The sequence below is a fragment of the Bombina bombina genome, chromosome 1 (genome assembly GCF_027579735.1).
Source record: "Bombina bombina isolate aBomBom1 chromosome 1, aBomBom1.pri, whole genome shotgun sequence".
NCBI classification, from domain to species: Eukaryota; Metazoa; Chordata; class Amphibia; order Anura; family Bombinatoridae; genus Bombina; species Bombina bombina.
The window spans coordinates 302190968-302205740 of record NC_069499.1 but is presented as its reverse complement, the minus strand read 5'-3'; the positions used below and the strand labels follow the sequence as shown (position 1 = coordinate 302205740).

The 14773-nt window shown below is 37.3% G+C and overlaps 1 protein-coding gene across 1 annotated transcript in view; it reads left to right on the top strand.

The window, feature by feature from the left end:
* Nucleotides 1–14773, top strand: part of SLC49A4 (solute carrier family 49 member 4) — a 333286-nt gene that overhangs the window by 46539 nt on the left and 271974 nt on the right. The window contains exon 3 of the mRNA XM_053698074.1: nucleotides 10066–10331. Coding sequence (XP_053554049.1) covers nucleotides 10066–10331 — 266 coding nt within the window. The remainder of the gene's footprint in view (nucleotides 1–10065; nucleotides 10332–14773) is intronic.

The window sequence follows — 14773 nt, the reverse complement described above, 5'->3', positions numbered from 1 at the left end:
CCTATCATTCAGCAACAGCAAGGGAAGTTCAGTATCAGTAGAAATAATTTATCCTGAAAAAACTATGTAGTTATGGAAAATTTACATAGTGACGCAACAAGAATCTAGGGTAGAAAATTGTTGCAAACCTCTGGCATAAAATGTGGTAACATATGCTAGAAACTACTTATTTTATCGAGGCTAGAACAAAATTATTTTAGGAAGCATTGTCTTCTGATTTTTTTAATCAGTTTTATTTTATTCAACCCATTCGGTACCATGCACTAACATTTTAACATGCTCCTGAAGGCGATCTACAAGAGCTAAGTACATTAATTTATTGAGCAGCAATACCAAAACGCTAACCAGCTTAAATTGGAAAGTAGTCGATTGCTGGGGGCAACAGTCCCATACCCTCAATTTTGCTAAAATGTTTAATAATTGCCCACCTGGTTACTTATTTATTTTAGGAAGGTCCCTAGGGGGTAAATCCCTGCTGACTAGTGGCTGGAGGTAACACTGGGATGGGAGCACCACCCTATTCACTGACAGACAGTGGTGTGCTTCCATCCATTACTGCTGTGTTCTCAATGATATGTCAAGAATGACTAAAAAATGCATAAGACGATTCCTGGACAGGTATTGACCAGAATGAAAACATTATGATGTGTTTTTTTTTTTTATATTGTTTAAGGGGTATTCTTTTGGACAACATAGTATTAAGGGGTAAATTATGTGTAGTGATTAGGGTTTGTAAAAACAAGGTAATTGTGATCTTGTGTTTTTACTAAAATTATTTCTTTTGTATGTATTAGGGCTGTGCATTTAATCGCAACATGGACCGCCGAAAATTGTTTTTTATTTCAAGGCATATCTTTTGTCAGGCTAAAATTATGTATTTAAACATATGTAACTGAATGATATTCAGGGGCAACTTGGAAAAGGGAATGTGAATAATCGCCTTAAGAGCGAAGGGAGCAATTTTAAATAGGATTCCATAGAGAAAAAGGAAACTTGATCTTTCTCCGCAATCCAATCCAGAGCGAATTTGGCAAGTGTGGCATAATTATAAAATTTAATATTGGGGTACATTAGACCACCGTTTACTTTAGGTAGTGAAAGCTTGTGAGAGGACACTTTTTGATTTCTTCTCTTGCCAGATAAAACCAGAGAAGATTTTATTAATGTCTCTAATATCTTTCCGTAGTAACATTAAAGGCATATATTGTAGTAAGTAAAGCAACTTCAGATTTCCCAAGGTTAATTTTGTACCCTGAAAAGGATCTAAATCTTTCGATAATTCGTAAAATCTGAGGAATAGACTTGTCTGTATTACTAAGGAACAATAGTATATCATCTGCGTATAGCGATACCGTGATCTTTTCACCCCCTAGCCTAATTCCTTTTAATTCTTACCTTCATAGTATTGCCAATGGTTCTAAAAATAGGTTAAACAATAGCGGTGATAAGGGGCAACCTTGTTGTGTACCTCGCTGGAGGTTGAATCTATCCGTTAGCTTGTCATTAAAGGGACACTGTACCCAAAAATTTTCTTTCGTGATTCAGATTGAGCATGAAATTTTAAGCAACTTTATAATTTACTCCTATTATCAAATTTTCTTAATTCTCTTGGTATCTTTATTTGAAATGCAAGAATGTAAGTTTAGATGCCGGCCCATTTTTGGTGAACAACCTGGGTTGTCCTTGCTGATTGGTGGATAAATTCATCCACCAATAAAAAAGTGCTGTCCAGAGTACTGAAACCAAAAAAAGCTTAGATGCCTTCTTTTTCAAATAATGATAACAAGAGAACGAAGAAAAATTGATAATAGGAGTAAAGTAGAAAGTTGCTTAAAATTGCATGCTCTTTCTGAATTACAAAAGAAAAAAATTGGGTTCAGTGTCCCTTTAACTGTAATTGAAGAGAACGGGGATTGGTCAGGGATAAATCAAGCGAACAAACTGCTGAAATCGGCCAGTTAAGCCAAAGCTTTCAAGTGAACTGAACAGATGATCCCACACAATAGAATCAAACGCCTTTTCGGCATCAATTGTTAGTATCGCCAAATCAGTTTTCTTGTGAGATTTCTTTTATTTTTGTTTTATTCCAGAAATAATCCAGCACCAGCATAGCTTTTTGTATATTTCTGACCGGCATTCTACTCATAAATCCAACTTGATCAGGAGGAATTGGTGAGTTTAGAAAGCCTTTGAATCTACGTGAGATAGTGGAGGTTAGAATTTTATATCCTTGATTCAAGATTCAAGAGTGAAATTGGTCTATATGATGCACAGCATTCCGGATCTTTATATTTTTTGAGGATCAGAGCCACATTGGAAGCCGTAAAATTTAGAGAGTACATTTTATTGTTAACATAGTATTTATTAAACAGAGGATAATGTAGGTATTACCTGGTCATGTAGTAATTTGTAGAATTCGGCCTGTAATGAATCAGGCTCAGCAGCTTTGTTTAATGTAGAGTTCTTAATGGCATCCGAAATCTCTAAAATATGGTCATTCAAACTTTGCAGATCCTAAACGGAAATTTTTTGCAAATTTATACTCTGCCAGAAGTTCATTTTGTTGTCCTTATTAATTATGCGTGAGGCATAAACTTCTTGGTAGTACTTAGCAAATTCTTGCCTAATTTCATTGACCTTAGTATATCTCTATCCTCCACTTTTTAACAGCTGCTATAAAATTATTTTGACTTCTTTTCTGGGATATTTTAGCAAGAAATTTGGCTGACTTTCCATAATGTCCCATAATAACGCTTTTTGTTTTAATTCTTCAGTCATTAAATTTTGTTTCATAAAAATTTCCCTCTCTAGCCTAGTGTCCTTGTATTTCTTCCAAAGTGTTGGTGTCGGGTTACTAATGTACATCCTGTAAGTGTTGCTCACATGATTAGAGACTTGCTCCTCCCTAAATGAGTTGTTCTTCTTCCACCTGCACAGATATGCTTCTATTTCTCCTCGGAGAACAGCCTTTGCTGTTTCCCAGAATAATTCTGGCTTCTCTGCATGTGCAGCGTTAAAATCAGAAAACTCTTTTTCCATTTAAATTGCAACCAATTCCTAAATTTAATATTTGAATTTAAGTATTGTGGAATGAAGAAACGTTGACCTTTTTTACATTGTGGTGAAAAAGCACCTATTTCTAAAGATAATAGCGTGATCTGAAATAGTAAAATCCTCTATACTAGTTTAAGTCTCTAGACTTAGCATATTGCTTGATATTAGAAAGTAATCAATCCTGGAGAATGATTTAAAGGCCTTGGATTCACAAGTGAACTCTTGTGTGTCTGTGTTTTGCAATCTCGAAATATCATTTAATGCAAGTTTATAGCAAAAATTATGGAGTAATTTTAGCATCTCTAGCCACTGGCAGGACTTAAGTCTATCTAACTCTGGAGAGAATGTCTTATTAAAGTCTGCAGCCTAAATTCTATTCCTCCCCACAAATGGAAATAATTTCAGACTCAACCCACTCCAAAATTCCTTGTCTGTATTATTAGGGCTGTAAACATTACATAGGACGAAATGGCAATTATTAATAAGTAGTTCCATTAACTGAAATCTTCCCCCTGGATTAGTATCTTGTGTCAATATCTGATAGGAGAGCTGCTTGTGCATTAGTATAGCAACCCTGTGTTTCTTCCTACCATATGTAGTGGATAAAACTTCACCTACCCACTTACACTTTTTTCTGAGCTTCCTGTAAATTGAGGTATGTCTCCTTGAATAAGAGCAATGTCCGGCCTAAGTGTTTCCCAAGCTGCTTTAAAACCAACTTTCTCTTAATCGGTGATGATATGCCTCCCACGTTCCAGGAAACCAGTTTTATTTTATCTATTTAAAGGAAGTAAGATAGGGAAAAAAGAAGAGAAAAAAAACTCCCCTCTCCATTCCCTCCCAGCAAAAAAATAAAGTATACAATCATCATATCATAATCCATTACTGTTTTATCAAACATGATCTGTGTGAAAATAAAGTTAGACAATTTGGTGCTTACTGCAGAATTTCTGAGCTTTAGTTTTATTGTTGAGAGTAATGCGTTCGCTGTCCTTCTCCAGAACAATTTTAGCAGGATATAACATCCTAGCATTGAGATTGGCTTGTATTAATTTGGAGCAGAACGGCGATATCTCTCTTCTTCTGCCCAAAGTTTCTGCAGAGAAATCTTGAAATGGCAGAACATTAATTAGAACATTAATTTTGCTATAGCACCTAAGGATATTCATTTTTTCCTGGAAGTTAAGATTTTTTTTTTTTTTTTTAAACGGATCTAACTCTGTGGGTACCATCTAAATTATTTTGAATTTCATCAACCCTGTGTGCTCGTTCTATGCTAATTGGGGAATTCCCTGTATTGAACCCAAATAGTTGGGGGAGCTTAGATGATGCAAATAAAATCAGATCTTGGAATTCCGTGGTTTCAGGGAGGCCCACTATTCTTAAATTGTTGCGACGGGCTCTATCATCCAACTCTTCTATTTTAGATTGTAGTGTCTTAATTTGGTTGCCATAACTGGAACTAGATTGTTCCTGTGAATTAACATGGTCTTCTAGGTCAGTGATCCTCTCTTTGGCCTCTGATAACCTAGTAGAAAATTGTTTAACTTCATTTCTAAGACTAGCAATTTCTTGCTTAAGTATTTCAAATTGGGACATGATCATCTCAGCGAGCTGATGCATTAAGGATGCAGAATCGGAATTTTCAAGTTGACTTGATAGTGATTTCCGAACTAGTGTTTAAAGGGACATGAAACCCACATTTTTTCTTTCATGATTTAGAAAGAGAATGCATTTTCAAACATCTTTCTAATTTACTTCTATTATCTAATTTGTTTTATTCTCTTGATATTCTTTGCTGGAAAGCATATCTAGATATGCTCAGTACCTGCTGATTGGTTGCTGCACATAGAAGCCTTGTGTGATTGGCTCACCCATGTGCATTGCTTTTTCTTCAAATAAGGATATCTAAAAAATGAAGCAAAATAAATAATAGAAGTAAATTGTAATGTTGTTTAAATTTGTATGTTCTATCTGAATCATGAAAGAAAGATTTTGGGTTTAGTGGCCCTTTAAGTGTTTATTTTCTTGTCCTTGTGTTTAATCGGCTTTGCCGGAGACTTTATTCTATAGTGGGATACAAATTTCTCCATGTGATACGATGACTCCCACTAAGTGAGCAAAAAGGTGAACTATTAACAGTGACCAATGTAATCCTACCAAAGATGGTGACCAGCGTGACGTTAAAAGAAAGTGAAGTATTATCAGCAAACAAGGTGTGAAAAAAATGTGAATTGTGATGTGAGAAAAAGAAACGGCAAAAGTGCTGGTTCCAGGTCCTTAATGCACTCAGACTCCTGAGAGTTATTAGTTCTCACCTCCTTTTCCTGATATACCAACTCATTTGTAGGGATAAACCAGACAGCAGCTGTCTTAATTATTAAGAAGAGAGGGATAAAGAAAGGGGAAAGTGTATTAATTAATTAATACAACAGATTCTTATAAAAGCCTAGCTAAGGGATCAGAAGGAATTCAGGGAATACCAGCAAAAACTCATTGATACAGTTAGACTCTCTGTGTCAGACCTATAAAAGCTTTTAAATCATAAACCTGGATGCTATTTCCACAGTACCTACGTGTGGCCCTGATGTAGTAGGCTCAGGCAGGCGAGCAGGCACCTTATTACTTAATTTGTGGCTTGGTACTGGGGATCTTAGTAGTTCTGCAGTGAACTAGGGAGCTACTATTAGTAGTTTAATCCTGTTACCTTGATTCACTATTCAGGAACTATACTTATTGCAACAATGTATTTAGACAATCTCACCATGTGCAGTGGATTTCCCCTATCACTTTGCCTTCCCCTTCCTATATGTAACCAGAAGGTGCTTTAGCAACAATTTTTAACACATGCAATTATTTCCATTTCCAGAGGGAAAAAAAGAGAGAGTGAAAACAAATAATGCTACTAGTATTATTTCCACATAAGTGACAAATTAATGGACCTTATAGCAATCAGGATGACATTTTTATATGAGACCTGATTCTCAGATGCCCCCCCATTAATTAGGTCATACACTTAAATTGGAAATAGGGGGAAAAAAATATGATTTCACTTTAAAACCTGGAAGTTAAGGGTTAATAGTCTCGTTAGAATAGATAGGGGAGAGAAGATATCCCAGGCAGAATCTGGTAAAGCATTAATGGTAGTTAGTATCAGAGTCTCTTCTCAAGTCCCTATGTAAAGAGTATAGAATTATCTCTTGCAGAAGAAGTATGAAAGGTTATGGACAACAGGACAGTCTTTACTTGGTATAGGGTTACTCAGCCTTGCCCCTATGTATCTCAGTGTATATATGTGGATAGCAAAAAAACAAAACAAAAAAAAACCTTTACACCATACAATTTCAATTCCACCCTCACAACCTGTATAGATCAGAGTTAGATTTTCCAGAGAGACTGATTCTCTAAATGGTGTTCAAAGACAATAAGCAAACAGCTGTCTTTTCTAGGTGGTATGTACAGTGGATTAAACTGAAGTACCTCCTCAGATTAAAGGTCCATATACAGCATTGTTAAGAAATTCATGTGTATAATCAAGTATGTGTATACTTGCGGTCCTATTACTCCCATCAAAGCTGGAACCAGGCTAGCTCTTAGATGGATCACCACTGCCTCGTGTGGCAACGATTCACAAGCGGCGGACACCTCCGTCCTCTTGCGTCCCTTGACCACTCCTCCGGGCGTGTAGTGGATTTGGGATTCCGCTTTCCTTAGATGAAGTACTCGTTAGATGTAAAGCTGTAAACTTGTAAACCGGCCTCCGTATTCTCTGTCTAGAGGCCACAGCCACTCCATCACACATCCGGTGAACAGTGAGCATGGGGAAGGTGGGCTCAGCGACTGAGCCAATCGGCAAAGAGACTTCTGCGTGCTGGATTGTTCGTTTCTCCGATCTCTGTATCCGGGCCTGGTGTAGTTTTGCCAGCCTATGAAAGCAAGCAGCGTGGGTGATTCCAATCGCCCTTCGAAGAGCGCAAAGTCAGCTGTAGCAGTATGCTGGCTCCGCCCATCCGAAAGTCTGCAAAATTCAGATGTTCGGCAATGTCACAGGGTTTAGTATCCCTTTAAGTAACATTTACAAATTTGAAGAAAATGTTATAATAATGCAAAAGTATTACATTTCCCCTCTGCCCGGCTACTTCATAATGTCTCCCTGCTGGCAAACTTTTCTGTGGAGAACACTGATATACATACGCTACTGTGCTAAAGTTATACGCAGATATAAAATGTTTAGTTTTATTTATTATAAATTTACAAAATGCAAAGTGAGTGAACAGAATAAGAATCAATATTAGGTGTGACCACCCTTTGCTTTCTAAACCGCATCAATTCACTTGCGCAACGTTAGTTGTTGTTTTTTTGTAGGTCTACAGTCAGATGCATGATTAAACAATTATACCAAATGTGCTAATGATCATCAATTTAATATGTAGGTTAAAAGACAATAATTTAACTGAAACTTACACACCTGTGTAGGAGGAATAAAACTGGGTAAGGAACAGCCAAACTCTAACAAGGTGTACCTTCCGCACAGAATTGGCAGAAACCAGAGAGACCCTGGTACACCCATCTATTGTCTGGAGAAATCAGAAGTGGTCTTAATGGAAGACTTGTGGCTAAATAGCCAAACCTCTGACATGGAAACAAGGCAAAGTGACTCAACTATGTACGAAAACACAGAAAAATGACAGTCTCTCGCTCTCTCTCTTTCTTTCTTTCTTTCTTTCTTTCTTTCTTTTCTCTCTCTTTCTTTTCTCTCTCTTTTCTCTCTCTTTCGTTTCTCTTTCTTTTCTCTTTCTTTTTTCTCTCTTTTTTCTCTCTTTCTTTTTTCTCTCTTTCTTTTCTCTCTCTTTCTTTTCTCTCTCTTTCTTTTCTCTCTCTTTTTTTCATACTGAGAGTCCACAATCCATTACTCATGGGAATTACTCTTCCCTACCACTAGGAGGAGGCAAAGTTTCCCAAACTCTAAGAGCTGTATCAAAACTCCTTCCACCTCACAGGTACCTCAGTCTTGTCCTCTGCTGGAGGTGGTTAAAGAATTAAGATGTGCATTTGATTTTTGCATAATTTGGATTTTGTTAGTAGCATCAATGTAATACTTCAATGCTCTTAAATATTTCATGCAGACCTCTAGTTTGTTAACTTTTCTGGTTCTATTAAAGGACAAAGTTTCTGCTGTTACTTTGACCTCTTGGTTGAAGCTTTTGATTCATAAGGCTTACTTGGAAACAGATTGCTGCTCATTCTACTATGTCATTTGCCACTTCTTTAAAGAATAAAACTTCAAGGCAGCTTCTTTGCATAATTTTCTTAAATTCTACCATTTTATGTGTTTGCTTTTGGGGCATCCTTTGGTAGGAAGGTCCTTCAGGCAGTTTATTTTAAGTTCATTAAAACATGCTTTTTTGGGTTTTTGTGGGGTTGTGGATTTAGTTTTTCAGTCAAAAAAGATGTTTCTAAATCCCACCCTTTATGTCTCATTATTCAGGTATTGGGTATTAGTTCCCATGAGTAATTCTTATGCACGTCTTTTTTTTCCTTGCTCCTTTTTATTTTTTGCTCTTATTTCTTTTCCTACCTCATTTTGCTTGACTATATGTTAGATTGAGGTACCTGTGAGGTGGGAGGGGTTTTATAGAGCTCTTGGGTTTGGGAATCTCTGCCGCCTCCTAGCGGTAGGGAAGGGTAATTTCCAGGAGTGATGGATCGTGGACTCTACCATGAAATAAATTAATATATCCCTCTCCTCTTATTTCTTCTTCTCTTTTCTCTTCTTTTTTCCTTTCTCTCTTTCTTTTTCTTCTCTTCTTCTCTCTTTTTCTCTCTCGCGCTCTCTCTCTCTCATATTTCCAGATACATTCTAGCATGCACTAATACTAAAAAAAATTCCTGCTCGACCACACCATGCCTTCTAATTATCTATGTGTCTTCTTCACTTTTCCTCCAAACTATTAGAATGCTTAGTCTTTAATCATCTAACTCAATTTCTCTCAACTAATGCTTTACTTGATCCCCTCCAATCTGGTTTCCGCCCTAAACACTCAAGATAAACTGCTCTCACTGCAGTAACAAACTATCAGCTAAAGGTCATTACTCTTTATTCATTTTGTCTTGGTTCCTTGCTTTTGCTATTTATACATACTTCCTTGGAAAATGTATATCTTCCTTAGGGTACCAGTTCCATGAGTGTACTGATGATATTCAAATATATATTTCCTCTCCTGATAATCTCTCACTATTACTCCATCAGATTACCAACTGTCTCTCTGCAATTTTATCTTGGATGTCTTATTTCCAGCTCAATCTCTCTAAAGCGGAGCTTCCTTTTCCCCTCTCTCACGAGACGATCTACAGCTGACATTTCGCTTACTGTAGAATACTTGCTTGCACACCTACACGTTTCTAAAATTCACCCTTTTCTTTTTCAACAAACAACAAAAATACTTATCTTTAATACTCTGCGATCCACCCTCTTCAACTTCTGACTTAAGTCTCTCCTCTCCTTTTACTACTTCCCTCTCGCGCCAAGACTTCTCTTGCTGGCCCTGTCCTCTGGTACACTCTATTGCGCTCCATCAGACTGTCTCCAGCTTAACATAGTTTCAGACACTCTTTGAAAACCCACCTTCTCTATTTAGAGAGGCTTACTGTCTCTTGTCTATTTGTTTCTCTATACTAATCCACTTCAATCCACATCACAAGCTACCCCAAACCTTATGTCTCCCCACCCTCAACCTCCTCCTGTAAGACTTTAACCTCCTTCTGTATTAATTTGTTTATTGTATTCGGTGTATCTGTATTTTATCATAAATCTTTGACGTATACCACTACGTACTTACATACCCAATGCTACTGAATTTGCTGGCGCTACGTAAATAAATGATAACAATACACTTTTCTAAAATATATCCCTAGACTCCTTGGCGAGCTGTAAATGCATATGTCTGCTTTTTGTTCTCCAAATTGTAAAGTATTTTATTGATTTTAATAAGTTTTATTTTTATATTTCAGATTGATTCATGGGGGACAGCTGTTTAATGGTTTTGCAGGCCCAACTGTAATGAATGCAGCCCCATTTCTATCTACTACATGGTTTTCGCCAAATGAGCGTGCCACTGCTACTGCTATTGCATCAATGCTAAGCTATCTTGGGGGAGCGTGTGCATTTTTGATTGGTCCTTTGGTTGTTCCGGCTCCTAATGTGACATCAAACATTCTTTTAAGATCTGGCCACATTGCTGAAATAAAGGACCGCATTGAGGCAGTCATGTATGCAGGTACTAGTCTTGAGACATTTTAGACCACATGCATGTCATATAGATTGCTTTGTAAAGAGACTCAAGGAAGAAATAATGCACATACTTAATAATGAGATCTGTTGTGGTTAAAAAGAGTAAATACAGCTATATCTTGGCTCTCCCCGGGTGTAAATCCCCAATGAGATCCTCCTTCCATGGAGGGTGGAGAGAACTGACCACTCCTACATACTTACCACTATATAATGAAGTGTTACCCCAGTCCCCTCCTACTCTTAGTTCTGTATGAAGTTGGGACAGTACTAAGTCTCTCCTCCTATGTTACCTTAAAGGGACGTTGAAGAGGATTGCTGCGTCTTTGAGGCAATTGGCTGCAATCCAGGCTTGTGTGCTGCAATTGTTTCACTGGGGCTTCCCTAAAAGTGCTTCGGTGGGCGCTGTCATCTTGGGTTGTGTGGCATCATCATTAATGGTCGGGTGTGAGCATGTGCATCATAAGTAAAAAAACAAAACACAATGCAGACCATAGGAGCTAAAGAACTCATCGTTTGTGTGCCTGTCTCCATGCTGATATTGCTCCTTAGCCACTGTAAGTCCTGGGGCGTGTATAGCACCACTGCTTCACCTCAGCAAAGCAGTGATTACAACTTACATGCCGTCTCACCTCTGTCACCAGCCTTTGTATTGCAGTGTAATTATAGATCCTTCTCTGCCTTAAGCCCAGCTGTTTCCAGTATCTCCTGTAAAGGTATGTTTCTTTTCCATATGCATATAGAGATCTCAGGCTTTACTTTTTATACTCGTGTGCACTGTTTATTGCCTATAATGGGCTCTATGTTTATATAGTCTGTTCCTTGCAGCCCTGAGCCTATTCTTAAGGCCACGCCTTTGTTTACCTATGTTATAATGAAGTGTGTCTTATCTAAGGCGTCGGTTTTACTTTTCGTTGTGCGTTCACTAAGTAGAATAATGGTGTCTATCTATACCAAACATCTATTTTAAAAATATAACCTATTTATTAGTATAGTGCAGTTTTGTAATATAAATGTATTAAAGTAAGTTTACACAGTACTGAATTTGTGTAATTTTTCTAATTTTACAGCCACACTGTAACAAACATACAGAACACGTTTGATACACTGAGGTTGCAAACACGTTCAGTGAAAACTTATAGCGGGCGCCGCTATAAAAATACAATATTAAAAAAGCCAGCAATTGCTAAAAACCTGTTTTACAAAGTGCAAACCTGAAAAAAAACGCACTTTAATTAGATGAAAAAGTCACCTTCTGTGAGATATTAATATACCGTTTATACAGGGGTTGACAAATATGTTAGGAGCTATGGATAAAATTCTAGGAGCCAGTGGTTCCCTGGATAATAAATGTTCCTAAAAAGAAAACACTTCAAATGTTTATTAACAAAACAAACTTACTTTCAATACATAATATAGTATTTAACAGTATAATATGTACATATTACAAACTATACATGTACAATATACCATCGACCCTCTAGCTCCTACAAGCTTCTTATTAGTATTCTACTATTGTGTTATAACAAAAGAGCTTGAGTTTCTTTGAAGATGGCAATGCTTCTTTTAACATTCTGCCAGTGTTAGAGAAGCACCCCCTCCCTCAGTGAAGTATAGTAAAACACCTCTTGACAATACTGCCTTTAAAAACGGATTTCAGCCCATCATAATATTTTACCGGCAATCTTGATCTCAATACGGATCCGTTTATAGCGTAGCATTTTTGTGATGATGCTTCATCAGGCCCTTAATGTGAAAAGCAGAGGTTTGTATCTGAGAAATGGTATAACAATTTTCCTTTGCTTAAAACCATATCAACATTTTTACCATATTATCTAAGAAAATTATTCTTACAGATGTTAATGGAATGTTTTGCAGATCTCCATAAAGTTACAGCTTTCTCCTTACAAGCTTCTACTAAATTGCTCAGGCTAAATATATGGTTCCCACAAACCTGGTAAAAAAAAAAAAAGCCTTGAGGCTGCATCTAAACTAAATCTGCTTTCTTTGCCGTTTAGAATTTAACATTTGGTAAAGAGTTGGAATCTCTTATCCTTTTGGTGTTCAAGGTGTTTCCTTCTAGTGTGCAGGTCTGTCTTCTTTCCACACTAGCAAAGGACAGCCAGAACTCTTAGGAGTCATTTGGTGAGTTAGGTCATTTTCAGCTCTGAACATCAGCCCAAGGTAAAAGAAGACCTGATAGAGTGGCCTTGGGTTCCTCCGCTTAGCCCCAATGACGGTATGGTGATCCAGTCATTTTCATTTGGAGGTTATAGAGGGCAATGATATCTCGTATAAACCTTGGCATCATGCACAATTTTTGAGGCAAATATTCTCATCTTTGTGGTGTGGAAGAATGGACAGTCCTGTAGTTGAGACATCTGAACAGTTAACTTTAAGTGTCCAGATTCAAAATGGAATTGTTGCTGACAGTATAGTCAGTCTAGTTCAGAAAAATTATTTTCTACTTTCAATAGACCTGCAAGATGCTTATTTTTATGTTAGGTTCTAAAGATGATTTCTCTTTTTTTGCTATCAGCAACCAGCATTACCAGTTTATGGCACTGCCTTTTAGAGTAACTACAGCTCCAAGAAAATACACTGAGCTTTTGATACAGTTCTGGCTACATAAGGGAATATTCTCATTGCTCTCACTTTTCATAAAGCATGCATCCACATGGATCTGTCTTGTCTGTTCTCAGATTACACTGTTGGATTCTTCATACAGAGAAGAGTCCTTTCAAAAAGATGGAATGGAAATTGAAAGTTCATCTCTTCTCTCAATCAGTCTTTTTAGATGGGGGTACCCAGACCCATCTGATGGTATTCAGCTGCCTCACTTTTTCAACCACTTTACCTATCCTATCGGTAATTTCTTATAGGCCAAGAAGGCGTTGGTTCCCTCTCTCTCTGATGTTAGCTCTAGAACCTCATGTTTTCTTCCAGTAAATCCAGACATTTTGAAGCAGGGTTCAATTGGGCATCTACATCTAGAGATGCTCCATCTGGCAGTTTTATTGCCAAGTGAGCTAGTTAGCAAAAGTTGAATATTCCAGCTCCAGTAATTGCAACATTATTACAAGAAAGGAAGAAATTTGCTTCATCTACATATTACAGGATATGACATAATTTTCTCCTCTTGCATGGCAGCTAGAGGTTTATCTACTTCAGTTATCTCTCTCGAACGTGTATTTCATGATGGTTATCCACAAAGTCTTAGTCTTCAGACTCTGAATGTTCCTGTATTTGCCATCTCTGCTATTTCTAATTTCAAATGGGCCTTAATCTCAATTTTTCCAAGCACTAACTCTTATCTTACCGGTTAAAGGGACAGTCAACACCAGAATTGTTGTAAAAGATAGATAATCCCTTAATTACCAGTTCCCCAGTTTTGCATAACCAACACAGTTATAATTATACACGTCCTTACCTCTGTAATTACCTTGTATCTAAGCCTTAGCAGACTGCCCCCTTATTTCAGTTCTTTTGACAGACTTGCATTTTATCCAATCAGGGCAGACTCCATAGTAAATTCACGTGCATGAGCTCAATGTTATCTATATGAAACACATGAACTAATGCCCTCTAGTGGTAAAAAACTATCAAAATGCATTTAGATTAGAGGCGGCCTTCAAGGTCTAAGAAATTAGCATATGAACCTCCTAGGTTTAGCTTTCAACTAAGAATACCAAGAGAACAAAGCAAAATTGGTGATCAAAGTAAATTGTAAAGTTGTTTACAATTACATGCCCTATTTAAATCATGAAAGTTTTTTTTTTGGACTTGACTGTCCCTTTAAGATATTAATCTTGTCTCTCTGTGATCTTCCCTCAGTCATAAATGATATGCTAAATCAGCACTTTGAGGGAAGATTTGTTCTGGTTCCTTACTTTGAAAATTGCTTTCCTTTTGACAATAGCCTCTTATCAACAAGTTTTGGAACTCCAAGCATTATCTTCAGAAGATCTTTCCGTCTTTTTCCATCAGGGCAATGTGATTTTCCAGACTGTATCTGTTCTTCCCCGAAAGTGGTTTCTCAGTTTCATTCTTCACAGGATATCATTATGACATTTTGTGATTTACAGATTTCTTCACATATACCCCATGCAGACCCAGAGTATTAGGAAGACAACAAATATGTGTGTTGTTCCTCATGATCCTCACCAAGGTTTAGCACCTGCCAAAACTGCTGTTTCCAGTTGGATTATCTAATCTATATCTTTGGCCTGTATGCAGAAGGCTGTTACTATTCCAAATGGGATCAGGGTACATTCAACAAGGGCTCTATCTACTCCATGGGCTTTCCATGCAGATGCTTCACTGTCAGAGCATTACCAAGCTAAGGTTTGACTCCACATACCTTTTTTTTCTATTACAAACTAGATGTGAGGCATATATGTGCAGTCACTAATCACCAGCTAGCTCCCGGTA